The sequence below is a fragment of the Pholcus phalangioides genome, unplaced genomic scaffold (genome assembly GCF_987345545.1).
Source record: "Pholcus phalangioides strain wild (caught in Gottingen) unplaced genomic scaffold, Ppha-v1.0 ptg000011l_1, whole genome shotgun sequence".
Taxonomy (NCBI): Eukaryota; Metazoa; Arthropoda; class Arachnida; order Araneae; family Pholcidae; genus Pholcus; species Pholcus phalangioides.
In genome coordinates, this window is record NW_028301604.1 from 27,972,345 (window position 1) to 27,996,789 (window position 24,445).

Genomic DNA, 24,445 nt, shown 5'->3' on the forward strand with positions numbered 1-24,445 from the left:
TTTATAAATGCTTCATAAATAGTAAAACAGTTTAATAAATAACGTTGCTTGCCATATTCCCGTAATGTAACCCCTATGTAACCATCAACCTCCCTCTTATAGGGTTACTAGGATTCGAAAGTATCCATGCTTTTACATGCCATATTTCACTAGAATGCTTGACATATTTTTTTCCACGGGTATCTGTGATCCATCAATCCTCTGCCATGGCTTCTTTTTTTTTTTGCTTGATATTTTCACCCTTGATCCCCATAAAATTTCCGACGGCAATTTTAGAACTACCGAGATAGGGCATAATACTGATGACAGCAATATTAGTTGGTGGAAGCCAATTGTTAGTGATTTTACCATTCCTTTGCTGTTAAGGACGTGAGAATATCACATTATAATGGTTGTCAATATTTGGAAGGCACCACGTTTCTTTGCTGGCATATAAAAGCAAGAAAGTTTTCGGCTACACACAGCAAAGCCAATTTTCCACCAAGCCTTCGCAATTCCTTGTTGTTCCTGTATCCTTTCATCAATTTTGGAGCATGTGTGAGACACGAGTTTTGAATAAAATAACATTCTGAAAATGTTACTACCACGGTGTATTAAATGGTACTATACACAATAACTGTGTCCGTTTAAATAAGTGATAATAGAAAACAACAAAGAAAAAAAAATGTTTTGCAAAATAAAAAAAAAAAGTCATTATTTGTACACTTCTTTTTGTTTTTGTTTGTTTTCACTGATAGTGTACATCAAAAAAACTAAGTTTTGATGAAATATAAGTCATGCAAAAAATTACATTAGCTTACTTACCATTTGCGTAAAGCAGTTGAAGCCGATAATGGATACCATTATTTGTTTTCTGTCCATCAGTTTCCTGTAAAATAATATGAAGAAACCGTTGAATATACAGAGAAACCAGTAATTATGCTCATATTCATGAATTAAGATTTATAATATTTTAACTGGATACCGAAAATATACATATAAAAATAATGAATCATCATTCTTCGTCTTGTATTGATTTAGAAGGAAAAAAACACCGTCACGAAATTGATAACTGTATCACAATGTAGAATCACTATCACAGCAATTATCATGAACATACATCTTTATTGAAAAAATATTTCGCTCGACATACTTCTAGAATTGAAAGTTAGTAAAAATTGATTAACTTTTCCACCTTTGCATAGTTAATAACAGTAAGAAAATGAGCTCTTGGAAAAAATCTATTTTCATAAATAAGACGCGACTCATGTATCACAGAACTGTTCATCTACAAGTTGCTTATAATTGAATAAAAGGTGTTTCTCTCGAATCCAATAACCAGAAATCAGTTGCAACTAATGAAACCAAATTTGGTGGACATACATTTCTGACGTTCGAAATTCAATTGCGATAAAAAAAAAATTAATTCCAAAAATGATCAACAGCCTTAAAACATCATGTACAGGAATAACAGATAACACCATGTAACAAATGTCATGAATAAAGATGTAAAAATCCCATCATTTTTTTAAAAATTTAAAACTTCATTTTAACTGTAATTTTATTTTCTATGAAATTTCTAGATGCGTGACTTATATTCTGAAAGTTATTTACGGTTTTTAAAATGATTTTCAATTCAATTTAAAGTTCTTTTTCCGTCAGCCAATGGTAAATGACCAATTCACAACTACACAATGACCTACGTACTACTGCTACACCACACCCGCCCGCAGAACCCCCAACGAATCGGTACATGCGGGAATGTGCGTGTAGTGAAACCTGACGTGAAGTTTTTTTTGTTTCTCTGTAATGCTTGTTATGTGTAGTGCTGCCATCTGCCACCAGTTTTTCTAACTATGAGTGAAGTGTTATGATTGATTGATTTATCGTTGTAGGACTGTTGCTCTCTGTGGCGAGACTTTCTAACGGTGAGATCGGCTCGCATTAGCGCCTTGAAGTTGGGAACCACAGAAAACCAACTTCAGCCGACCACCACTGTGGGGTTCGAACCCGGATCCTCGCATCGCGAGTCCGTCACTATAACCACTCGACCACCACAGCGGCGTAAAACTTGTAAAACTTGAAAATACAACCAATAGGCTCATCGGTTACATTCCGACGAATGTAAAGAATAGGCTTATTGGTTGTTTATTCAAGTTTTGTAAAAGATATTTTATCAAACTTTTATACTGTAATCTCAGCATAAAGGATATTTAAAGGTCACTATATTTTCCAACTCCATTTGGAGCTGAAAAAAAAATATGTGGGCAAGGTTCAAGCGAATTCCCCTGGAAGTAATCCGTTGACGGAGCTAATTTTGCAAAGGGAAAAACACATGATTTTTCACACTCTTGAATATGGAATATCCAGTTTTCACGCTATTGCACGAGCACCGCTGGATCCCTGTTCAACATTAAAGTCTGAATCTTCCAAGATTTGCTGCAGTTGCAGCGTGTGCCTGTTTGCGTCCCTGACCGGATTGCGTATCTCCAAAGTGCACCTCTGTTCAGCGATTGCACGATTTTGTCTGTATTTTTTTTCCATATAGCCAATCACGTTGCTTCACCCTCTACGATAGTTCAAGTAACTGTACGATCTCTTCTTGTGTTTCGTATGTGCTCGTTGCACAGCGGTGTGAACAATGATAAGTACAGTACTTTCACCGCCGTTCCGCGAGACATTTCAAATGTGAAATCACACAATTTCCAGTGCAATATGAGTAATTTTATTTTCTAAAACAGCAAATTTATACACTGAGCACAAACTGAAATATTTATAGAGCTACAGGATAATATCATGATTTCAAATTCCTGAAATTTTGATTAAAAAAACTATTGCAAATTTTAGTAAAAACAAATTCTCTAATTTGCAACACGAAGTTGTCTCGATAGCAAATCAATTAAAACTAAACAGAAAAGTTATTGCGTGGTAAAATGTTATGCATGTTAATTATTTGAATATCTATTTAGCCTCTTCAATCCTTAAGTAAACTCAGAAGTTTTGGATTTTTTTATATATGTATATTTTCAACTGTGGTAGGCTACCGCCTGAAATTAATAATCTGCCGACAGATAAATATGGATGCATTTACTACCACCAAACACAACAAACACAATACACAACAAAAATGTTTACAACATCTTAGAACTAATTTGAGGTCTCTGAGCATTCCATTTAGCTAGGTAGATGTTTTTAAAGTACTGTCTATTGTCCCCCCACAGTCGACGCAGAGAATGAAGAGGTTAAGTATCGGAAGAACGCAAGGAAATAAAGATGTGAGAGGAAATTATGTTCGGAAATATTTTTAGAACCACACACATTATTTGCCTTCATAATTTTTTCTCTACATGTTTTTGTTATAACTAATGACTTCCTATTTACTTATATTTTTGGAGTCGGGAAAATATATTGCATGTTTCCAACACACGCTCACTAAAGGAACAGAGAAGAAAAAGAAAAGGTTTAGATCCGCTTTGAATGGGGGGGGGGGGAAGACGATATTCCCCGTCCGTAGAAACTTTACAAATGAATAAAAACCAGAAAAATAACCGAAATAAAAAAACGGTTTGCAGGGTTAGCATCGCTAGGTGACTGGAAATTAGGAAGGCAGATTCATGTGTCTCCAGTGGTGTAGATGGTAGCATGCTTGCCCGGTATGCAAGAGGGCCTGGGTTCGAGTCCCGGCGGAGACGTGATGACTTTTTTTTCCGAGCTCACCTCAGCATAATATCCGGAAAATAACTGTTTCTTGATATCTCTGGCTGAGAGAAAAGCCATCTATATCTCTCTAAACCGTCCCACCCGGGGGCCATTTCCTGAAGTTAAGAGAGGCTACTAATGCCTCTACTTCAGCGCCTCACGACACAGTGCGTGAAATTAAGAAGGCAGATTCATGTGTCTCCAGTGGTGTAGATGGTAGCATGCTTGCCCGGTATGCAAGAGGGCCTGGGTTCGAGTCCCGGCGGAGACGTGATGACTTTTCTTTCCGAGCTCACCTCAGCATAATATCCGGAAAATAACTGTTTCCTTGATATCTCTGGCTGAGAAAAAAGCCATCTATATCTCTCTAAGTTTTTATTTCGGTTATGTTTCCAGTTTTTATGAATTTTTCAAGTTTCTACGGACTTTTCACTCATCCTGTGTTTGAACATTGGACCTTAGGGTTCACAGTCTTTTGCGCAACAAACTACGGTGATCCATACGGTGAATATGGCAGGGTTTACTCTGGGCCGATATGATAACGATACAACCACAGCATCGACACGGATTGGTTAAAAACCCGAATTTAAACCAATTCCTGTCGATATCGTGAATCGTATCGTTGTAGTATCGCTCCAGTGCAACCTGGCTTAATGGGCATACATAGCAGTATACTTTTAGTAGAGTGGTTCATAAAAACTCTGCCTTTTATGACGTATTAGTACCTCCGTGATTAACTGCAATTAATCACGACATGTTAATTTTTATTTTGTGCGAATAAAAAGTAATTGGGCTTTCTGGCATCAAACTAACGAATTCCCTGGACGGATCATACTGATCCCTTGGGAATACGTGTGGATCACGTTATTAAAAAAAAAAAAAAAATTAAAAAAAAAAAAAAATGTTATTCCGTCAAGGGAATCTATTGCAGTAGTCACAGGGCCTGTTTATCGCATGGGCAAACGGGGCAACTGCCCAGGACCCAGTAATTTTCTGCCTTTTGTGTTTTACCTCCCTTTCGTAGAATAGTCAGAGAACAATTTGATGTGTTTGGGGAAGTGTGTGTATGTAGCGAGGCACTCAATCCTAATGCAGTATATGATACCACAAGAAACAAAACCACATAAAAGCGGGTTCTTTAGTGATGGGAAAACTGCTGCTTCTGTAGATCTTTTTCTTAGGGAAAAGTTTAGATTAGCATGCCATTTTGCATTATGTGATGCATTGATATCGCAATTGACATCTAGAAAAGTTGCTTACAAAAGTATTTTGGAAAAATTTTCTTTCTGAAATTGCAAAACAGATAGTCTTTCACAAAGCCCAAGTGTTCCAACAAACATTATAATACTACTTTGGACGATGATTTTCCTGAAGACTTTCAGCAATTTTTGCCAATTAAAAAGAAATCGAGAGAGAAAGAACTCTAGTGCAATTTTACAAAAATTGCATAACCTTTTGACAACATTCCAAAAAATGCTCTGCTCTAAAAATTTCCATGACTACTCCCCAAATGCAAAAATCGAATACCTTGATGAAAGTGCAAAGTAAGCTAATCAGTTTCTAGCTCGCGTTGAGGTCGATTCAGAATGGCCTTGGAATATTCTCTGGACAGACGAAGCGCATTTTCACTTGGATGGTGTAGTCAATACTCACAACTGCCGAATTTGAGAACTAGAAAATCCACACGCTATCTTAGAGGTACCATTGCATTCACCAAAAGTTACCATATGGTGTGGATTTACTGCATCATTTATTCCCGGTCCCTACTTCTACGAGGAGTTACGTTCTACAGGTCCGATCACCGGGAAGCGATATGCATTGCTATTACAGAATGAAATTGTTCCGTCTCTGCAAGCACGTCACTGCCCCTTGCAGACACAATCTTTATGCAAGACGGAGCTCCTCCACACATTGCAGTGTGTGTTAAGAATGTTCTTAAAACACATTTTACTGAAGAACGTGTCATCAGCCGGCACTTCTCTAATCTATGGCCTCCCCGATCCCCGGACCTTAGTCCATGCGATTTTTGGCTTTGGGGACATTTGAAACGTTTCGAAGTCATGACAATCCAAGAAATTCACCTGACCTAAAGGCAGCATTTCACGCCACGTGCTGAAGATTTCCCCACACACACTTCGGTCAGTTGTGGAACATGCCATTTTGCGATTTCACATGGTATCTGAAAATTATGGCATCATGTGGAGCATGTTTTGTTGCAGTAACAATGGTAAAAGTGTTTAACAATGGTTAAAATTGTAAACGTTTGCCTAAATGTGTAATTTTATAATAAAACGCCCTCTGGTGGCAACATGCGTAACGACTCCCCCCCCCCCCGAAACAAATTCCCATCACGTCATGAAGTCCTCCACAAAATTTCACAATTTTCTGAAGACTGGTTTCGCCTGTAGGCTACTTTAAAATAGGGTGTTTTAATTATGGACGCCCTGTATATAAGGAGGGCCCGAAGTTTATGTTTGCCCAGGGTCCAACCTTATGATGAACGAGCCCAAGTAGTCATAACGAAACTACTTGAGGCGAGAAAAAACAGATCGTATGGTATTGGAAACGGGAACGGAAATTACCGTGAACCAAAGAACTGTGATTTACTGAATAGAGAGCTCTCTATCTTAACTGAAGGAGGACGCGGTAGCCCAGGTCGATAAGATGCTTACCAAAGGATGTTTAGAGGTGTCGCGAGTTCGATACCCGGTTCGTCCTTATCAGAAAACTTTCCTGACACAGGGGTACAACAAAAAAACGGTGATATGACCGCAGAAAAAATTGCTACCGCAGGGAGTGCCCCATCGAGGGGGTTAGCGCATCAACCTCTCGATAAGTATAAAAAACAAGCCTGCCGTTCGGAATCGGCAATGAATTGTAGGTTCCGGTCTAATTAGCCCTCGTGTGCAGAAAATGACCGTGGTGTGACAAAAATGATTGATGGTCAATGATCTTAACTGAAGAAAATCGTAAAGTCGTTGAATAGCAGCGCATTTCCAAAATAAGTAACCTGTAACCAGGGTCGCATGAGGCGACGAGGCAGCCGCCTACGGCGGAATTTTATTTATTTAGATTTTCTTTTTTTTTTGGCGGATTTGTTATGACGGTGTTTTCACTCTCGCGCAGATTTATACACATCGAAATCATTTTGAATGGAAAGCACAAGTGTGGGTAAATAAAAGCGCAAGTAAATGCTTTTGAAATGCTATTCACAACTCTGCTATTCATCTCAGTACAATTCCTTTTCATCTCAAAAAGTGCTGCCTGTCTTTACAGATAGGCTGGACATACCTGACTATACCTTTTCCAGTTGCATCCACACTTCGGGAAGGTTCGAAATCGTAAATGATCAATAGTAATGGGAACTTGAGTGCATCTGGTTCTTCAGGTTCAGGTTTATACAGAAGCGGATTTCTGATAAATTAGGTTTCTTCCCTTCTTTGTAAAAGATCTTTTCATTCTTTTTCAACATCTTTTCAGTTGACTTTCTTTTTGGCCGAATGTCTCAGCAAATTTGGATTCCTTTTTCATCGTGCGACAAATATCTCTTTCGGCCAACATCATACTAGAGATAGACCTATTTCTAGCGCGGTGTCGTTTCGACTCAGGAATGTTTTAGCTGCTCTTTTTTGTGTACCAGTGGTTCTCAAAGTGCTCATCATGGCCCCTAGGGGCGTCGCGGTGAGCTAGCGATTTTCACATGCACCTGTTTGTTTCTTCGAAGTGGTTCTTTGTTAGGCTGCTCTGGGGAGCGTTGGGTGACGTTAACTAGGGCAAGGAAGCTGTGGGTGAGGAAAGTTTGAGAGCCACTGCTGTATACACAGTAGCGTAGCCAGAGGAGAGCAGTGGGAGTGATTGCTTCCCTATGAAAATTTCGCCTACATTGGCACCCATTCTCCTAAATGATTTTTGATCCGTGAAAAAGAAAAAATCAGAAAAAAATTAAATTCTTTATTTTCTGTCCCCCACTGACTGAGAGGATGACTAAATACCCCTAACTGAGGAAGATTTTCTAACTGCATGCAAAATTTCTTTTGCATGCTTTTCCTCTTGCAGTTTGACTGGACTTGTGCTGTTCATTTGAGAGAGAGAGAGAAGTACGAGAATTTCCTTACTATCATTTTTCAAAATTGGTTTCAAAATCACCATCTGAAAGCATAGCCAGAGTAATCTTCCCACCCGACTCGCCCCCTCCCCGCTTCTAAAAGACAATATGTTTGCGTAGTTTGCGACCTTCTTTGGTAGCTGTTGATCATTCAGGCTAGAGCTCCTAGAAACGCCTTTTTTGGCACCTTAGTTCTGAGGACTAAACGCTCGTTCTGTTGTGAGGTGATCTCGTAGAGCTTTGTCAAAGGTGCCTGCTGAAAAAATTTGGTATGATACGGAAACCTATTATGGAAAGAACGCCGAGTAATGGCCAGAGTTTAATCTCCTAAAAATACCAACTTATCTACAGGTGCCTAGAATAGAGTTGTATTTCCTAGAAATACCGCCTTACCTATATAGGTGCCTTAGCTAGAATTACTAGCTTGCGCATAGGTCAGTGTCAGAAATTAAGAAAAGATGAAAAGCAGCTCTGACATTCTGAGCCCTAAAACAACCAAGATCAGATACAGTGGGGTTATATATTTAGAATCTGGAAGAGTTGTTTCTTGAAGATGGATAGAACGAAAAAAGGCTATAATAGACGCAATAGCTTCTTAAACGCAGAGAATGAGGTGAGGAAATGACAATAATCTATATTGTGTGGTAAGTGCGATGAGAACAACCTAGTTGATGGATTGATGAATTTGGTGTTTTAAAAAGTGACTTTTTCAGAATCACCTTCTTTTTGTATGTTGTAAACTGTTTGTCTCATGCAGTAGAGCAGTGAGTTGGTGAAATTATTTATCCCTGGATTATAAGTTATGTTCGATGACTTTGTTATCTTGTAGTACCTACATCTCTTTTCCTATTAATTAGTTGAAAAAATTTTCAAAATAATATATAATAATATAACAACGGTAGTTCAAAACTTTTTAGGTTCGCAGCATTCTTTGCATGAGCATCTGCAATCTAGTACTATGTGATGTCTGCTCTTGTTAACAGTAGCATGATGAAAGCAATTGGATGGAATCATGAAAAATTTTTGTTTTTAAAAAAGTGACTTTCTCAGAATCATCTTTTTTGTATGTTGTGTTTAATCTCAATCAACTGTTTGTCTCATGCAGTAGAGCAGTGAGTTTGTGAAATTATCCCTGGAATAAGTTATGGCCGATGACTTTGTTATCTTGTAGCACCTACATCCCTTTTCCTATTAATTAGTTGAAAGATTTCGAAATAATATAAATGTACTACTCTCATAGCTTTCCTGAAGCAGACTCACAGCTCAAAATAAACGCCATGGCTTACCCTCCGGCGATATTCTGCTGTTTCAGTCCAAATGCGAAGCCACTATACTATAGCCCTCACATCTTGCAGTAGAACCCCTAGGCTGGATTTTGGTTGGGCCCCTGTATAGCGAATTTATAGTGTGAAGAAACAAAAACATTAATAATTGTCCCGGGCCCTGTCAGCCTCACCATTATGGAGATCATATCCCATATTGCTGCTCTAATGAAATGTTTTGTTCATCAAGAATTTGAGCAAACATTTTCCTTAATACAGCCTAGCCACAGAAATGAGGGCCTGTAAGATTACTCTGGCTCTTTTTGCTTTTTGAAAAAGTTCCTCTCCGAGAAGCGTTTCCAAACGGATGAAGAATTGAAAAAAAAAGAACGTCAAAGAAAATGATCACCCTACCTACATCAGATTACAAAACACTACTTTGACACAGTCATGGTTCTTTTAAAACTCGGTCTCTCGCTTTATCAAATCTTATTGAAACAATGGAAGTTATGTGAAAAAGTAGCTTAAGACATAGAGGGAACCTCTTGATAACGAACACCCTTGGGACCAACAATATTGTCCTGCAACGGGATTTATCCCTTAATAGATAGTAAAATACATTGAATCCTGTTGATGTAATTGAAGAAAATGCCCATTAACGGGAATCATCCGCTTGCGGGGGATGCCTCCATACGCTATGCGTTATGGGAGGTTCCACTGTATACATTACCCCCACATCTTTGATCATGGCCGCAAGGCCGAGATAGGCTGAGATCTCTGACGGGCCCCTCCATAGTGAAAATAAGGCTTCTTCTCTCGCCCTCGGGCCGAAGCCCTGTCAGCCCTACCCTTGGGGGGGGGGCTATGACGGTATAATGCAGCGGTTCTCAACTGGTGCTCCGCAGAGCCCTTGGGATCCTTGTGCACTGTCCAGGGGTTCCACGGCCGCTCCAGGAAAATAAAAAAAAACACTAAAAATTAAAAAAAATAATTATAAATATTTTCAAATAGTAAAAATAAATCTGCAACTTTGATGAATAATTAAAAATTTGGTCTACGCGGCTCCGCCATAGAGTTTTTTTACTTAAAAGGGCTCCGCGAGTCAAAAAATTTTGAGAGCCGCTGGTATAATTTATCAGTGAAAGAAAATAACCTCAATTTTCAGTTTATGCTTAGTCATAACTTTATCCGGATCAGTGTGGTTTCCAATTAGCACTTACCTGAGGACGTTTTGGTCAAACAATGAGGGAAACAAAGGCCTTGTTTGTTTCCCTATATACCTATTCGCTATAGTTTCATTCTCTTCTGATTTGTTCTGAAATCACTAAAATAACCAACGAATGAGGCAAATAAAGCAGAAAAATAAAAAAAAATTTTAACGCGTTTTGACACACAATGGGTGTCGTTTTGAGAGGATAAATATGACCAGTATCACACTGACCAGGGATCCCACTTGAGTTGGTCACCAAATCTCAACTCCCGGTTGCTCAGCGAAAAAATACGTCTGTGCGAGACAATCGTCGAGATCGGAATTTCTGACTCGAATAGACTGCTTGATATTTTTTTGAAGTTAAGATTTGGTTACTCATCTAAGTAGAGTATCCGGTCAGCGGGATAGTGGTCATATTTAACGTCTGAAGACGGCACCCATTGTGTGTCGAAACGCGTTAGAATTTCGTGTTTTTTTCTCTTATTTGCCTCATTCTTTGGTTCTTTTTTGGGATTAAATCAGGCAAAAGATTATTTACTATTTCATGTTCTGAAATACAATCCGTGCAAGGGTGGCTCTAAAGGGCTATGCGCCCCATGCGGTCGCAAAGGGACGCCACGATAAGAGGGACGCCAAATCAGAGGTAAAAAAATATAATTGCAGAAAACTTGAGAAAAAAAAGTTTTGTCTGTAAAATTAAAATTTCGAACTGCAGAAAATGTGCATTGGATATAATGATTCGTAGTGAAAACTAATTTTTGATGCATTTCATCTAGCTAGAAACACAACCGCGAGTTTTCGTGGTTGTTTTTCTGATGTGATTTATACGCCGGAGGGGGTGCTGAAAAAAACTGACTTGATCGGGTGAAAATTCAGTCTCGAGCATTTATTGAACTAAAAACGAACATACTGCACAATGCCTGCTTAGGTTTCCAACTTCGAGCAGGCCTTTCCTTAAAAAGTCTCCCACTGAAAGCAAGCAGATCCGATGAACACAAAAATTTCACTTGATATTCAATCGATTCATACACCTGCCACTTTCACTTCCAATTTGGATCACACATGGATAGTTGCATTTCAAACAATTTACACGACTCCGATATTCCAAAATACAGTACATTCGCACACACCAATTCGCTTGAAATTTCTAAACGGTAGTTTCAAAACATTTTCGGTTCACGGTGCCCTTTCCTTGAGCATCTGCAATCCAATACTATGTGACATTTGCTCACGATAACAGTGTAACGTGATGAAAGCAATTATGAAATTTTTCTAAACTTTCATTTCTTAGAAGATTTTTTCTTTCAAACCGAGCACAACTCAGGTCTATTTACTACCTAGTGAGTTGTGCCGGAAGTGTAAGTGTGTGTACCTAACAGTCTGAGTGCGTATCTACTGTTGTGTATGATTTTTCAGTGCTGCCATCTACGTATATCTCAGAAGTGAAGTGAGTGATGTGTAGTGACTGAATATTTGTACTGTTTGTAGGACTTGCTCTCTGTGACGAGACTTTTTAACGGGGAGATCGGCTCGCATTTGCGCCTCAAAGTTGGGAACCACAGAAAACCAACTTCAGCCGACCACCACTGTGGCGACGGTGGAACTCGAACCCGGGTCCACGCGATGCGAGTCCGTCACTATGACCACTCGACCACCACAGCGGCTCTTAGAAGATTAGTTGTTATTTTTCTTTTCTAATTATATTTTTATATTTTAATCTATTTTTTTCAGTCGCTTCATTGGGCAATTCACCAGTTGTGGCCTCATATTTTTATAAGTATAAGTGTATAAACAGTAATATACTAAAATGTTAGAAATTTTAAACTTGATTAAAAATAAATTAAATCAATTAAAAAGAATTAATATGTAGTTAATTTGAATGAAAAACGAACTAAAAATAGAGAATAAATTTAATTTCATTTTTTTTTAAAATTTAAAGTACTTTCAATGAATTCATAATTTTAAATTTGCTCTTAAACAGGAACAGAAAAAAAGGCGCTTTTTGCGATTTCACTTCCCCATTGACAAAAACCTAGCTACGCCATTGTGTATATCTATATCTGTTCTCCTACAGGCTGTTATCGGAATCGTATGACGGACTCCTCTTCTTTAAACAAGGCGTTATAAAAAGCTACTGGCTTCATGCTATGTTTCTGCAGTGGTCTTCACGATGCTTCAAAAATAATATTGTATTTTGCCTGTTTCAGCCGACTTATTGCCGTATTGTAATTTGAAAGCCCACAATATCCCCAGAAATTTCTACACTGTATTAGCGCCAAGTTTGTCTCCGATAAAGAACACCTTAATTTTTTTGGTTATTTATTGTCTCAATCTTTTCTATGGGATTAGACCAGTGTTTTCAGAGTGTGCGCCGCTGCTCCTAGGGACGTCACCAACGTTTGTCAAGAAACATCGCGCGGCGAGCTGTTGACATTTATGATTGCCTATTTAGTTCTTTGAAGTGGTACTTTTAAACAATTCTGGGGAGCAACGGATAAACGTTTTCACGGCAAAGAAGCCACTTGTGCCAAAAGTGTGAGAACCGTTTCTCTAAATCATCAGTGTGATCTGCCCCTCCCCAGACGTTGCGACCCACACTTTGGGAACCACTGCATTAAGGTAATTGACAAACACAGAAAATTCTTTTTAGATAGAATATATATTGTATAGCATCTACCTATTCATTGGTTTGTTTTTTTTCAACTATTTAAAAATATAAATTAAGAAATTTTGCATTTGCTTATGAGGTAACTTCCACTGAGAATATTTTCCTCGGATGTATTTCAGTTGAATCATGTATGTTAGTTAACTTTTATTGGGTTGATTGAAAGCCAACTAAGACAGGTAACTTCGATTACCTTCTGAACTTTCATATACTTTTTGATCATCTTTTTGTTTTCATTCGAATTAGGTGTAGCTTTTAAGTGTTGAGAGACTTAGTTGTTACCAATACAACTGCAACATAAAAACATGGGGAGCAAAAAAAAAATGTTTGAAGTTAATTATTATTTTGAATGCTAATATCAAATGACATTCACTATTCACTTACTACTCAACTATTTCTTGGATTCATCCAATTTTCAGCTTATAGTTTATAAAAACATTATAAAAATACCCCACGCGCATACTGTGACACTACAACAACACCATAAACAAGAGATCGCTCACTTAAAACAGTAAAAATAAGCAACTAAAATTTAAAAAAGAGCACTTCATGTGTGCCGATGTCGTCTGCTAAAAAAAAGTGTTTGAGCAGTGACGTCACGCAGTAGCTCTGAGATCACGCTCACTGAGTCAAGGCGGCAAGCGCAACTTCAAAGGGATGAAACTGCCCTTACTGTATAGCCCAGGCTAAAACCTAGGTCATTGCCTAGATTAGGTCCTCCATGAACAAGTTGAGTTCTGAGTTAGCGCTGATACGATGCACACATTAATCGATTAATCGCAGCTAAAAATTGTATTCAAGTTAATCGACTCAATCAATTGGATTGAAATTTTCATTAAAAGTTTGTAAATTAACTTGATTTATTCGTCGAAACCAATTAGATGTCTTAAATTATGTTCCTACGAATAATATTTAAGAAAAGTAACCATATTTAAAAATATCTGAATCAATATTTTGATCAAATTATTCGTAATGGGGAAATACATGTCGATTCAACGAAAACTGGGAATGGTTTCACTTTCAAATGAGTTGATGAGAGTTTTAGAAAAGAAAAGATCAAAATATGTTATCTCCACTGTGTTTATTGTGGAGCTGTATGTATATCTCCATATGTTTTGGCATTTAGGAAGCATTTGTACACCTCTCCCTTTGAAAAAAACTGACTGACTGACCAATGTTCTGGTAGATGTTATTAATTGTCGAGGCACACGCGCCTGTTAAATGTCGATTCTATGCGGCTCGAGCGCAGATTTCGTTTCGGTAGTGTAATCAACAATCCGTGATACAAATCCTCCGGTCCCAGATCAGAACATGCATTTAAATGGAGGCTGATGCCAAATGCAAATCAATGATTAGCTTCTGCTGCTTAGTAGCGCTGTTCCTACAGTTTCTAAGGGAAGCAAGCAACATTATGAAGATCGAAAGTTGTTTCGAGATCAGTTACTAACCTAAATTATAAAAGTTTCTAAAAAAAAAAAATACGAGGTCCGAGTTAGGAAATTCTAGGATATGAGACACGTATGTTCAGCATATTGAATTGCTTCATGCGGGCGGCCGAATTTCTTAATCTATTCCTATATTTGCTTACATCCAATCAGTGGATAGATGCGTAAAATGAATAATATATTTTCATATCATCAATAAATATTATATAGTCACCAATACTACTTATACGTTTGTTAAGAATGTTAGCGCTCAAAAATGTTCAATTAAAAGCAGGGCCGTCATTTCAACTTTTTCCAGGGGGGGGGGGGCAAAGCACATGTACTCAATGTATGTATATATATACACTCATGTCCATAAATTAAGGATAAATCAGAATCACACGGAAATCGAAATCTAAAGTAAAAATTTCACCTGTAGAATTATCACACACATCTGCAAGAATGATATATATGCAAATTTCAGGAAGCCACCAGATGATGCCGATAGTACGTCACAATGACGAGACTGTAAGAGGGGGGTATATAAGGAATGGTGGCAAAGAAGTGAAATTGTTCACAAGAGTTCTGTAAGGCGCTCAGTGCCATAAGCGAATAGTTATGGTACAGAGGACGCATGTGGATGATTTTTTACGTGGTAGAATTATCGGCCGCCTGGAATGTGGGCGTACTCAGATGGAAGTATCCGAGGAACTTGGAATTGCCCAAAGTGCCATCTCTAGGCTTTGGCAACGATTCCAAGATAACGGAAATGTCAGTAGACGTTACAGTACAGGTCACCCCCGAGTTACAATGCCGAATGAAGACCGGTATTTGGCAGTAACTGCCAAAAGAAGCAGACGGAGCACAGCATCCGATCTGTCTCGTTAGCTATCTACAGCCACGGGTACCCCAGTTTCAAGGCAAACCGTGTACAGACGTTTGGGAGATATTGGTCTATATGCTCGCAGGCCTGTCAGATGTGTTCCGCTCACGGCAACTCACTGTCGGCAGCGATTAGCCTGGAGTAGAGAACATGCAATGTGGACATCGTCACAGCGGGCTTGTGTGATGTTTTCCGACGAGTCCAGGTTTAGCTTGCAGTCTGATTCACGTCGGACTTTCATATGGAGAACGCCAGGTACCCGTTACCACCAAGACAACATCACAACATCATTGAACGACACCGTTACGGTGGTGCAGCATTGCTCGTTTGGGGTGGAATTATACTGGGTTCCAGAACAGATCTGCATGTTCAAACCGGAACCATGAAAGCCCAAATTTATCGGGACATCATTCTGGAACAACATGTGCGCTTGTTTAGAGGTGCCATGGGCGCAGAATTTGTGTTTATGGATGACAACGCCCGTCCTCACCGAGCAAACATCGTAAACGAATGCCTTGAATCTGAGGATATAACCCGCATGGAATGGCCAGCATTCTCACCTGACTTGAATCCGATAGAGCATGTGTGGGACATGCTTGGCCGACAAGTTGCAGCCCGTCAACCACCTCCTACATGTGTACCGGAACTTCGGAGAGCATTGCTTGCTGAGTGGAGTGATCTTCCCCAAGATCAGATCGATAATTTGATACTCAGCATGCCTAGGCGTTGTACGGACTGTATTTCATCGCATGGGAGACATACAATGTATTAACCATCATACCAACCATGTAATAGTAAGTTTTTGTAAAGGAGATATTTTTTACAATTGCTCCAGGGAGCAAAAATCGTAGTTTTTATGAATGGTATCATACATACACCTTCGTTTTTGTTCTTTATCTTTTGTTTAATAAATGGGCTTTATGAATAAGTAACGTTTGTTTTGTTTCTGAACCTTTATTTGCCGGAGCTGGCATTATCCTCAATTTATGGACATGAGTGTATTTGTATATATATATACCATTTTTCGTGTATTTTCGAAAGCCAGGGGGGGGGGCAACGACCCTCCCCCTAAATGACGGGCCTGATTAAAAGTCATAATAAAGCCACCATACAAGTAATTTCAAGTTCTAAGTTTGAACACGAATTTCTTGGAACATGGATTACCACCCCAGTCGGAAGAATCCTACTGGGAGTAGACACTCCGGCTATAGGTAAAGCGCTTTTTCCATTTTGCAATAGAAATGGTTAATGAAGTACGAGAACGCAAGTATAAATAAACTAACTGTTTTTACTGTAACTGCGTGGATATGATCCTGTGATATAACGTTTATGAAATTGAATGGCATATCGTGTCGTTCAATTGCAGTTGGCATCTCTTTTGATTGGAATTGACTATGTGAGTTACTATTCAATTTCTGTATCAACTGATAATTTTTGCCACAGTTGTTGAAGCGAAACGACTAGTTCTATTTCCGAGTTCTGCATCGCCGATATGTATTCAGAAATCTTCATTAATCCCACAACAACGGGTAAGTTTTTACTACTGATGCTTTAGAAGGAAACATCTAAATCTTTCTTTCTAATGTACGTGCATATTTTTCTGAACAGTTTCTGATAAGTTAGACATTATTAAATTTTACTTCTTATCATAGGTGGGGTTTATCGAAGGAAATTTTATCAAACGTTTTTATCAAAAATTTCAAAATAAAATTAATCGTGTTCCCACAAGAAAAAAGTCACCAGAAAGCTCACATAAATTAATTAATATGCACAGTATATATATCAGTAATTGATAATTATCAATTTGTTGATTGTAACTGCATTGAAATTAAAAACTGAATACCTAAATGTTTGTCGTAAGTCTATGTAACAAATAGGCTACTACAAAACACAAAATATCAGAAAGGCAATATTAAAAAAATATATATATATAATAAAATTTTAATTTATCGGTTTTTCTCGACCTCTCTGATGCAATAAAGAAAGGTTATGTGAACTGCAGGAAGCTCCCATTGCCAGCGAAGTAGCTTCAGACCGTTTTTGAGAGGGCACGTTTGTGGACTTCACAATCATTGCTGATATATAGTTAAAGCGCGTTTAGGTGCCGAAGATGCAATTTAACACCCGATCGTATCAGCGAACCGCACATCGGAACGAAAAGCTCAACCATTAAGAGTCAACTTCAATATTCCCTATGCGAGCTTTCAAGGAGCAACTTCCTCTACGAGCTCATTATAGACCTCTGGGACGTAGCGAAGATGGCTTATTATAGCTGCAACTCTTATAATCTGCAATTCCCTTGACTCTCCAACTGGCCAGTTGAAACAGGACGTTCCCACTCCTGTCGTTAGGCTTCGCCTATCTTTCCAATCCTTATGGGACTGACCAATGTTCTGGTAGATGTTATTAATTGTCGAGGCACACGCGCCTGTTAGGTGTCGATTCTATGCGGCTCGAGCGCAGATTTCGTCTCGGTAGTGTAATCAACAATCCGTGCTACAAATCCTCCGGTCCCAGCTCAGAACATGCATTTAAATGGAGGCTGATGCCAAATGCAAATCAATGATTAGCTTCTGCTGCTTCGTAGCGCTGTAATTGGATATTACGACCCCTTCCTCATCCTCTCTGCTGCTCTCTTCAACCACTCCTCGCATCAGTGGAATTATTTAGTTGCGATTGAAGTGCTGCTCCATGAGCCATCTCCTGAATGATCATGGTCAACACACTCCGTTTAAATTGCAGAGAGTTTAATTCCTCAGTTGAACGTCATTTTAAATTTTCAATGGTTTGGACACGGTTCTTGCGTATTTTAGAACTGTATTTGAACTTAAGGTCAGTTTCATAATAACACAATGTGAGGCTTCAGTATATTAATGGAAGCTAAATGTATATTTCTACATCGCCGTTTCAAAGAACATGTAGTTAGATGTCCGATAATGTTAAGATATACAGTAGCTCCATTAGCTAAACGTGGCATATGCATGCATGACTTTTTTTTAAAAATCAAATGATGATATCTTCAAGTTACTTGGAGATTATTCCTTACCATAACTTGAAATAATCGCGTTTAGCGTAACAATTTTGTTTCCAAAACATGTAACAGTTTATCAACACGTAAAGCAAGAAAGAATATTTCAATCGTCAAATTTCCCACGGTTAGATATTTGCAGTCAATATAGACTGTCAAAAATTTAAGCACAACTAAATATTTGAGTCATTCGTTCATTAAGCCAAGTTAGACACTGGGTGACTATAATTGAAGTAGAACTGCTTAAAGCTGGGTTGTAAAACTTTAATGGGAAAATTCAACCAAACTTGTGTAAATAGTATTTACACAAGTTCTCTTGCATCTTCTATTCACAAGAGTAAGTCAAAACACTCAAAACTTTTTTTGATCGTCAAACCGTAGAGAGAGAGAGGAAAGAAAAATATATTGCTGAAAGCAGAGAGAGAGAGAGAGAGAAAACAGTTTTCGTTGGCGGTGGTTCTCAACCTTTGTAAGAACGCGGCCCGGTTGATTTTTTTTTTTTTTGGTGATTGGAAGGCCCGGCCATACTACGAATGACGGGAAAGAAAATGAATGGATAAAAATGAAAAAATGGACGACTCACGGGCCAGTTTGAATGACGTCAAGGCCCGGTACAGAGCCGCGGTCCGACGGTTGAGAAACACTGGTTTACAGAGTTACCAGTGAAGCGTCTGGAGAGAAGGAACACCGAACGAATATTTATTTCTTCCATATATACACTGGGACGAGATATCTCGTCTCTGTGTAGATGGGTTTAGGTTGAGAGGTTAAAAAAGTCCACCAGGCTCAAAATTAATTCTAGGCGTTGTAAACATTTAATAGTAGCTTGTTCTCACTAATCTGTCATAAGAAACTCATTTTAGGTAATTTCACAGTTAAAAATAAACGTAAAAAACGTCAAAATGATCTTGAGAACTGAGTTGGTTATTAAACTATGTTTTGTAAAATAATTGTCACTTCTTTTTTCTTCAAGTTTCATTTCTATATTCAAAAACCCACTGTAAATTTTACCTATTTTCCCCTATATTCGGACCAACACTGAAGTTTTTAAGATAAGATAATAAGATAATTTTATACATTTAATCAAAATATAGATGTAAATATTTTGTGGCTAAACTGGTTTCTGAGGCCTAAAAAATATTAACTCTCATATACAAATAATAATGAAAAGAAGAAAAGAAAAAAGAAATCCACATATATACAGGGTACATAGCTAACACCTCGCACCACAAATTACAAACAGTTGATCTAGAGGCATACTCCCCTAGAAAAAATACCCAAATAACGTGTGGATCTCAGATACGTCATTTATATTGCAAGGAGTTGGACAGTTATTAAAAGGAAAAAAATAACTTTTCATGGGACAACCTGTGATCAAAAACTCAATTAGAAAGTCGACACCCTGTCTCTACTGGGTCCAACAAAAGAATTCAACGTTTTTAAGTGCAATATTCGCTGAGATAATTGAATTCAAAACCGGAAAAAATTGGTTAAAAAAAAACCAGTATAAATGAGAGAAAAAGCGTTTTTCGTTAGTTTATGCTGTTTTTCTCCCAACTTTTCTCCTATTTCCTAATCCAAATATCTCTGCGAATATATTGCACTTAGAAACATGGCATTTTTTTTATTAGTCTCAGGAGATACAGGGCAACCACTTTTTAATTGGAAGTGAGGGACGGGGACCGTATACAAATGTAGATTTTTTTATTTTATGACACACTATGTTTTCACTCTCGAAACTGGTACAGAGTCATTCCTGAACATATTATAAAAATATTTTTTAATTAAAACCATACCTCTACGATGAACGGTTGATGAGATAAAGGCCAAATTAGGACTTACAGGACACCCCGTCCTGTATATATATGCGTCCTATATGCGGTACATATACAGGATGAATAAGAAAGCCACTTTATTCTAGAGTAACTCGTCAACCGTTGATCCTAGAAGAATACTTTCAATTGGAAAAAGTATCCAAATATTGTATAGGTCTCAGATACCTCATTCATATTGTAAGGGTTTGTATAGGTATCAAAATAGAAATGTTAACTTTTTATACGGACAAAAAAATCCATGTTTTAAAGCTGAGATATTTGAATTGGAATATCAGCGGAACAAGAGAAAATATCGTTGAATAGAGAGGTAGCATCACGCAAGAAATGGCTAGAAACAAAATATTTACACTTGCAAAACCTCTTTGTGGCACCTCTCTGGAATACAAGAACAAACAACGATTTTTTCCCCACATTTTCTCAATATTTTTACTCAAACGAAGTCTCAGCGAATTTTATAGCACTTGAAAACGTGGATTTTTTTGGTTGGACTCAGGAGAGTCAGGGCAACAACTTTCTAATTGGGTTTCTTAGGATAGGGTGGTCGTATAAGAAGTTAATTTTTTTTATTTTAATAACTATACAACCCCTTGCAATATGAATGAGGTATCTGAGGTCTACACGTTATATGGATACTTTTTCTAATTAAAAGTTTGCTTCTAGGATCAACGGTTCGTGAGTTATTCCAGGACAACTTATTTCTAAAAGACTTCCCTATGCACCCTGTATATACGAGCAAAGTATCGATATAATGATACCCTGTTGAAAAGCATATCGTTGTAGAGGGATTACCGTTATATCGAGAGGCAGCATTATCATCACGCGCCACCAAAGTCATTATGTTGTTGACATCTCTTCTAAATCAGTATTGTTAGTACCACCAGATATAAGTATTTACCACGTATAAGTAATTATTCGCAGCAAAAACTATAATTAATTAGTTGATTGATAAGATTCAGCTCAGTGATTCGTCGATGAAAGCAATTTTACTGCAGTACACTATTTCGTGGGTCAGGTGGTGCGAAATGCCCATGTTACTGGATGCCATCCAAAAAGAAAAAACTAGTGAGATTTTAAAAATGGATTGGTTGGCAATTTTGAGCAAGAGATAATATAATCGTAGTAATTTTTTTTTTTGAAATTGTGTTGTATTATAAAATTTTTCGTGGTAAACTACATCATCGTAGGGAGGAGTTCAACTTCAGGAGTAAAGGTAATTCTCTCTCCAAAAAAAATAAAAATAAAAATATCGTTTTAGAGATATTTATATCGTTACATAGGGTATCATTGTAGCGAGATTTCATTGTATGTATACATACTACGATATCCTGCGTACCAAGAAAAAATATCGTTGTAGAGCAGGCATCTTCAACCCGTTACTCGCGAGCACCATGGTGCTCCCTGAAGTACCCAGAGAGCTCGATGCTTAAGTCAAATTTCGTGCTCGCGAGCACTTGATCAACATTCCAATTACCTTAGAGGAATTGCATTTTAGGAATGAAATCATTGTCATTTAATGCATTCGTTTGTTAAACTTTCCGTAAGGGTGCTCTTCTTTTGATGATGGACAGTGCCGTCTTAATCATGAGAATGCAGGCCTCACATAAATGAGAACCAGTTCAAATTTTCGAGAATTTGCCAGGCGGCATCTCAGAAAAATCGCTTGGCCCTGGGGCCCATGATGCTTTAAAGACGGCCCTGATGATGGGTACAGGCAGTGCTCGTGACTGGAAAAAAGTTGAAGACCTCTGTTGTAGAGGAATTATCGTTACATGGAAAGGCAACATTATCATCACTTTCCATCAAATTTATGCTGCTATTGTAAATCATCTTTTCTAAATCAGCGTTGTTATATATATATATATAACAACGCTGATTTAGAAAAGATGAGCATGATATATATATATATATATACACTGGTGTAAGAAATTAAGAGAATTTGCAGACTTGGTCGATTATCTCTAGAACTACTGTACCGATTTTAATGAAATTTGATGTGTACATACATTGATACAATACAAAACAAATAACCATTCAATAATTGTAATACACACGCATGATTGTGCGTAACACTCGTTGGAGTCGGAAGGTATGAAACAGTGGTTGCAGAATAAACAAAATAATGGGTTAATAGGGGGTATGGGCCCCTCTTACAGATATACAGGTCTCGCAGCGTGATTTCATACTTGAAATAAGGCAGTTTATCATTTCCTGTGGCAATTGGTCCCACACGTTCAGCAACGCTATTTTCATTCCCTGGATGGTTCCCTGAGGGGGGGGGGGTTGCGAGTTGCAATTGCCCTCCCCAGAGAGTCCCAGACATGCTCTATAGGGTTAAGGTCTGAAGATCTGGCTGGCCAATCCATCCGGCGAATATCCTCACTCTCTAGAAAATCGTCGAGCAGAAGAGCTCTATGTGGCCTCGCGTTATCGTCCATTAAAATGAACTCAGGGCCAACTGCACCCCTGAAAAGGCGAACATAGGGCTCCATGACCTCATACCTCACACCAGTCACAGTGCCTCTTTCAAAGACGTGGAGAGGTGTGCGGCCATCCAACATGATGCCTGCCCAGACCATTAAACCTCCTCCGCCATAATGGTCGATTTCGACATTGGAGGGTAGGTAGCGGGCCCCTGGTTCTCTCCATATGAACGTACGGCGAGAATCGGTGCTTAGGCACCTGGTTCTCTCTGCACCATGATAAAAGGATTCTCCTGTCCGTAGAAGTGAGCGGGACGCAAACAGCAGGTCTTCTTGCAAACAACCCTCTCTCATGAAGTCTTTTGGAAACAGTCACCCTTGATACACGGGTTCCTGTGGGTGCATACAAGTCACGAGAGAGCTGAGAAGCTGTAGCACTCCTGTTACGCCTCGCTATAATCGACAAATGGCGATCTTCTCTGGCCGTCGTGGCTCTTGGGCGACTTTGCCCCGGCTTTCTCTCGATGGATCCGGTATCTTGGAACTGTTTCCATAAGTTCCACACGACGCTGGGCGTTAAATTGAACTCTCTACAAATCTAGACTTGAGATTGGCCTGCTTCTAGCCTCTTCACAATTCGCCACCTCATTCCATCATCTAAACGTTGGTGGTTACTCATTTTTACTGTTACAATTTGAAATTAACCGATTGCTGCAAAATAACACCAAGAAATTCGCCGAAGTGTGCTAGCGAACGAAATGCGTCTTAACTTACGCGCGCTTATAAAGCCTGTTTCTCTACTGGCTCCGCCCACACACACGTGTACGCTTACGTATTTGACGTACAAGATTTGCATGTTTGTCTAGAAACAGTGGTTTTACATTCAGTTCAGTTCTTTTCATGAAATTCGATAAAATATGCAAATTCTCTTAATTTATTTCACCAGTGTAGTACCACCAAAAAATACGCTTTCGATTATTTCTTCTCCGCTAAAAATTTTAATTGATTAGTTGATAAACAAAATTCAGTTAGATATAGTGCCCCTGTAACTAGGTTCACACAAAACATTTAAATATATTGCACAAAAAGTAGTGATACCGAATCAACACTTTTGGTGATAAGATGGTATTAAATATCGATATTATTAGATGTTCTCGGAAGACGAGTTTAAAAATGTATTTTGAAGGATATTTCCAGCGAAATACAAACAAATATCATTGTTGTAGTTTCAAAATATCCTAAAAAATATCGTTATAGAGCGGTTTATCGTAGTAAAGGTATCGCTGTATCGGGAGGAGTTTAACATTAGACTAGGTGATTCCAAACGAGATTTGAAAAATTACTATGCAGAGAGATTTATCGTTATATCGAGTATCATTATAGCGAGGTTTCACCATATTTCTTCTAAATAAAGGATTTATGTAAACAGAGACAAGGAGACTTGTTTTTATTCACATAAAAACGATCTATTCCAGTGTCTTCTCCACTACGTTTTTTTATGAAGTTTCGCCGTTTACCGTCGCCTTGGAGATGAATTACTCCGACTGTAAACAGTTCATCTGGCGATGGCAATAAAATGTTTCCCTGAGGCTCGTTCTTAATTGCAAATGAAAGAAAATTAGGGTAAGAGGTGGAAGCACAAGGAAAAGGGTGTCAGGCTCTAACTTTCTTTGCAGAAATTTTATTAGCTATGCTCATTATCATATCCAATTGCAAAAGAAAAACTGAAATACATATATAAATTTTTAGCATTGGATCGAAGGTCAAAGTTTGACTCATCACTGTCTATTTCGAACATTATGAAAATATTATAATAAAAAAAATAACAGCTTAGGCGGTGTAAATTCAAGTTTGAAATAAATTTCAAGTACTGTAGGGCTATTTGATATTCGCAGTTCTCCGATTCATCACTCGATAATTAATAGATATTGATGA

The 24,445-nt window shown here is 38.2% G+C and overlaps 1 protein-coding gene across 4 annotated transcripts in view; it reads right to left on the bottom strand.

Annotated features, from left to right (window-relative positions):
* kn (EBF transcription factor knot) overlaps positions 1 to 24,445 on the bottom strand; it is a 301,491-nt gene that overhangs the window by 232,554 nt on the left and 44,492 nt on the right. For all 4 annotated transcript variants that reach the window (XM_089239429.1, XM_089239428.1, XM_089239430.1 and 1 more), the window contains exon 3: positions 805 to 868. In XM_089239429.1, the coding sequence (XP_089095555.1) occupies positions 805 to 868 (64 nt within the window). The remainder of the gene's footprint in view (positions 1 to 804; positions 869 to 24,445) is intronic.